Source organism: Temnothorax curvispinosus, unplaced genomic scaffold, assembly GCF_003070985.1.
Source record: "Temnothorax curvispinosus isolate PA1 unplaced genomic scaffold, ASM307098v1 QBEX01000016.1, whole genome shotgun sequence".
In the NCBI taxonomy this organism is placed as follows: domain Eukaryota; kingdom Metazoa; phylum Arthropoda; class Insecta; order Hymenoptera; family Formicidae; genus Temnothorax; species Temnothorax curvispinosus.
Genome location: NW_020209796.1, coordinates 1 through 4,930, shown reverse-complemented (window position 1 = coordinate 4,930; position 4,930 = coordinate 1). Strand labels below are relative to the sequence as shown.

Here is a 4,930-nt window from a genome sequence, read left to right as displayed (position 1 = left end):
TCCACCAAGCCCTCCCTTACTCCCCTTTTCCTCATGGCTTCCACCAGGATCCTCCTGTCCACCGAGTCAAAAACTGTTTTTAAGTCCACGAACATCACCACCATCTTCCCTTTCTTCTCATTTACTTGCCTGTTTATCAGGTAATTCAGTACGTAAATGTTGTCCGTGGTCCCAACCCCTCTTTTAAACCCTGTCTGACTCGGTGGCAGCAAGTCCTTCTCTTCAACCTCCTTCCTCAACCTTTTCGCCAACACGGCAGTATACACTTTGTATGCCGTTTGCGCTAACGTCACCCCTCTGTAATTTCCCACTCTCTCCCCCTCCCCCTTTTGTTCTATAGGCACTATAATTCCCTCCCTCCAATCTTCCGGCCAACCCTCTCCCTTCCACACTCTATTGCACACTTCCCATAGCCATTCTTTCACTACCTCCTCTCCAAACTTCCAAACCTCATTTGGAATTTCATCACTTCCCATCGCTTTCCTCTCTCTAAGCTTCCTCACTACCTCCCACACTTCTTCTCTCCTTATCTCCTCTTCCTCCTCCTCCTCCTCCCTCCCCTCCCCTCTTCTTGTTCCCATCACCACCCTCCCTTTCACTCCTCCCAACAGCTCTTTAAAGTACCCATCCCATTCTTGCATACTAATTCCCTCATTCACCCTCCTTCTCCTCTTTCTCTCCTTGTTTACCACTTTCCATACCTGCCCCTCCGTCCTGATCTGCTTTACTTCCGCTTCCCATTTCTCCATTTCTCTTCTTTTCTTCCCTTCACATAGCTTCTTGTATCTCTGTTTTTCCTCCCTGTAACTGTCCCCCTCTCCCCCTTCCCTTCTCCATTTCCTTAACATGTTGCCAACTCTCTTTTTTCCCTCCCTACATTCCTCATCCCACCAGCCCTTTCTTCCGCTTCTTTTGCCCCTCCCATTCACTTCCCTTAATACCTCCCTTATCTTCCTCTTCAGCCCCTGCCACTCCTCCTCCACTCCCCCTCCCTGAGCTTGCCTGTCCCCCATTAACTCTCTAAATTTTTCCTTGCTTTCTTCTGACCAGTCTCCTCTCCCACTTCCGCTCCTTCCCTCCTTCCCCTTATCCATACCTTCCACCCACCCTTCCACCCACGCCGTCACTGGCTGATGGTCCGAATCGACCTTCTCTTCTACCACTACCCGTTCTACCTTTTCCCTTGTCCTCCTGTCCCCTAACACGTAGTCAATCACCGACTCCCCTCTTCCCCCTGTATACGTCCATTCTCCTTCCTCATCTCCTCTAATTCCTCCGTTAAAAATCGCCCACCCACGTTCCCCCAAGAATCTACACAGCTTTTTTCCCTCCCCATTTACCTTGCCATCCTTCGATCTCCTTTCTCCTTCCCCCCTCTCTTCTCCCTCTTCCACGAACCCCCTTTCCTTTCCGATCCTTGCATTAAAATCCCCCCCTATCAGCACTCTCACTCCCCTCTCAATCTCCTTCACCCATTCTTTCAGGTCTTCCAACTTCCCGTCCATATCCTTATTTATATATACTCCCACTGCCCTCCACCACTCTTTTCCAAGTTTCACTTTTATCGATACTATCCCTTCTTTATCTTTTTTCGTCTTCTCTCTTTCCATTTTGATCCCTACCCTCACCCCTACTATCATTCCTCCTATCGCCCTTCCCTTCCGGCTCTTCCTCCCTGCTCTCTGCACTTCCCATACGTAACCTCTCGGCATCTTTTCTTTTATCCTTTCCCACCTCTTACTGTCCACCCACGTTTCGCATAACACCATTACGTCCCAATCCTCCAGCCTTTTCCAAAACTCTTTATCTTTATTTGTTAACCCCGCCACATTCCAAAAGGCCACCTTATAAATTCTACTTCCCTCCCCTCTCCCTCTCCTCTTTCCCTCCTCTCCCTCTTTCTCTCCCACTCTTCCACCCAGTTCCTCCCTCTTATCCTTCTCAATTTCTGCTCCTTTTTCTTCCCCCCTACCCGCTCCTTCTCCCTCCTCTACTCCCCCTGCCTTTGCTCTTCCACTCTTTCACTTTCTTTTCCTTTCCCTTGCCCTTCCTCCCCGCACCTCTCTCTGCCATTCCTAAGCACACCTCTTACCTCATCCCACACCTACCATTCCCCCTCTATCCATACCCTTCCCATCCCTATTCTTACCTTTTTGCCCTCTCCTCTTGCCTTCCATGCCACTTGGTTTATCTTCCATTTTATTCTTCTTTCCTTCCATGTCAAGTCTTCGTCTATCCACGTATTTTCGTTTCTCAGTTTCCACTTATTTCTCATTATTTTCGCCTTCTCTTCTTCACTTCCCACTTTCACTACTGCCATCCCCCCCTTCTCTCTTCTCCCCGCCTCTATTTTTCTAATCTCCTCTATCTTCACCTCCACGCCTATCTTTTTCATTACCTCCGCCACTCCCCCCTTTATTCCTCCCGCATCTTCCTTCACTCCTTTTATCAGAATGTTTCTTTTCCTTTCTCCCCTCTCCTTTACTTCGTACCTCCTTTCCAGCCTTTCCACCCTCTCCTTCCAATCAGCCTCTCTCCTCCCCTCCTCCCTCAATCCTCCTCCGCTTTTCTCTCTACCTCTTCCTCCCCCAAGACCTCCTCCCTTTACCTCCATCTGCATCCCCTCCAGCTTTCGTTCCATGTCCTCTATTCTTTTCTGAAGCTCTCCTCTCTCCTTTCTCCACATCTCCTCTTTCTCCTTCAGTTCGCTTTTTATCTTCTTTACTTCTTCCATCATTACCTCCTTTTGCCCCTTCGCCACCTCTTTTATCTCCTCTCTCACTCCTCTTAACCCCTCTCTCATCTCCTTCCTTATTCCTCTCAACAACCCCTTCACATCCATATCCTCCCCCCCTGCCCCCCCTGATGGCGTTCTCACCGTCTTGTTACTTCTCTTCGAGAAGTCCTCGTTCCCTTTCCCCCCCGCACCATCTTCCTTCTCCATTTTATCCCTCTTCCTCTTAAACAACTCGTCTATACTCCCTTTCCTCTTGGAAAACTCATCTAGATTTCCCGTACTTCCGCGTCTCTTTTTCCCCAGCCTATCCACAAACTGCGCCATCTATCCTCTACTCTACGGCCGTATTACTTCCCCGCGTTATCCCGAAATCCCCAGAATTCCCTAGCCCTTCACTCTCACGCTCTCTATCCTTCCCCTTCTACGCTTGCTCTCTAACCTCAACCTTCCCGATTCTCCTCCGCCTCCACGGACTCTCCTCCCCTATCCTCCGCGCTGCCTCCACTCTCACACCTTCCCTTTCTCTCACCGCGCTCACTTCTCACTCGCCACACTCTCTTACTCACTCTATCTCTCACCCTCGCACTTCGCTTTTCGCTCGCAAAAATCGCCAACTCACACCATGCGACCGCAGGACGTTGCAACGCGCGCAGCGGTAGAAAGGGTGTAGTCACGGGTCGTGTTGCGCCGTATCTCCGAGGACGCGATGCTGCAATTCGCACCGCCGGCCGAGCAGAGCGGCGAGTCGGCCCGTAAGGAGGCCGAGAAATGGGCGGTAGAGGTGGACCCGCCCGACGCGATCGGGGATCCGCTACCGGTGATACAAGCGCCGGTCAAAGGAGACCAGGCCGCGGAGCTTCCGATCCCGATGAATTTGGAAGCGGTGCAGGCCATCGTCGCCATGCTAGAGTCGGAGCAGGCCGCCCGGCCTGACGAGCAGGCGACAGGTGCAGTTGAAGGAGGAACGGACGCGGAGCCGCCAGCAGAGTCCGCGAACCGGGACTACGCGTCCAGCGTCAGCTTCCGAAGCCCGGAGAGCAACGACGAGGACGAGAACAAGGACGAGGGACAAAAGGTCCCTACATAAATTTAAGTAGTATTACCAGCGTTCCGAGGATGGGGACGCACTTGGACGAACGTTTGTTTAGTTATTTTGTTTTGGTGACCCGCAGGGTCGAGATTTTGTCTGCGATAATACGACCCCATCCGGCGCCATAGGATATAGGTTAAGACAAGTCGCGCAATTGTTTAGTTTAGTTAGTACCGGCTCAAGCCATATTTAGTTCATTTTTGTTTACCGTTGAGCGCGCGAACGGTTGAGAGCGCGTAAAACCGCATGGCAAGGCTTGAGCCACACACACTTTCCAGGAAAGGAGAGGCGCCCGAATGGGCGTTCCTCCATATCGAGACGAAGGACCAGCGGAGGTCAACAATCGACCACGACGTACCGACAGACCGTCGGAAATACTCAGGGCGTAGCGGCGCTGAAAAACGGCTCCGGGGAGCCAAGATGGCGGACCGTCCGCAATTTCGTTTAATTAAAGATTCTCGCGTTAATGAACGGTCCCTGATCGAATCGGGGGGCCCGGGAAGCAACCGTAGCTAGAAAAGATCACATTTCGACCGCGAGAATAAAAAATGGCGGACCGTCCGTAATCTACGAGAAAACAATCGGGGCGTGATATCGCGCGGTGCCTGACGAAACTACGAGGCACGAGAAGGCCACATAGCCGAAAATCGTGGCGATTCGATAACGGATACGCGAGTTAGGGAACCGTCCGCGAGATTCCACTGGGTGCGTCATCTGCGGGGACAAACCACCCCTGACGAAAGGGGATGCCCAAAGGACGAGACAGGGCCGATCGCCGTCAAGATCCGACGACCGGGTCACGAGTTAGGGTACCGTCCAGAAGTATGCACCAGGTACGTCATCTCCGAGAACTGAGTAGTCCAGTCGAGAAGGGAGGACCAGATTAGGCTCCGTACCGCGCGCCGTCGAACTCCGGCGACCGGGAGACAAGTTAGCGTACCGTCCGCGAACTCGCACCAGGTGCGTCATCTCCGGGAACTGAGTTGCTCTGACGAACGGAGAGGGCCAAGATAAGCGCCGTACCGCGTGCCGTCGAAATCCGAAGATCGGGTCGCGAGATAGAGTACCGTCCGGTAGATCGCGACGCGGACGTCATTGCCGAG

General features: G+C 52.4%; 1 protein-coding gene across 1 annotated transcript; it reads right to left on the bottom strand.

Annotated features, from left to right (window-relative positions):
• Positions 1-20: 20 nt before the first annotated feature.
• Positions 21-1,505, bottom strand: LOC112451550 (the record flags this gene model as incomplete). The annotated part of the gene is made up of 1 exon (XM_025011582.1): positions 21-1,505. A coding segment is annotated over exon 1 (1,485 nt), but the record flags the coding sequence as incomplete, so codon positions are not given.
• Between the last annotated feature and the right edge of the window lie 3,425 nt (positions 1,506-4,930).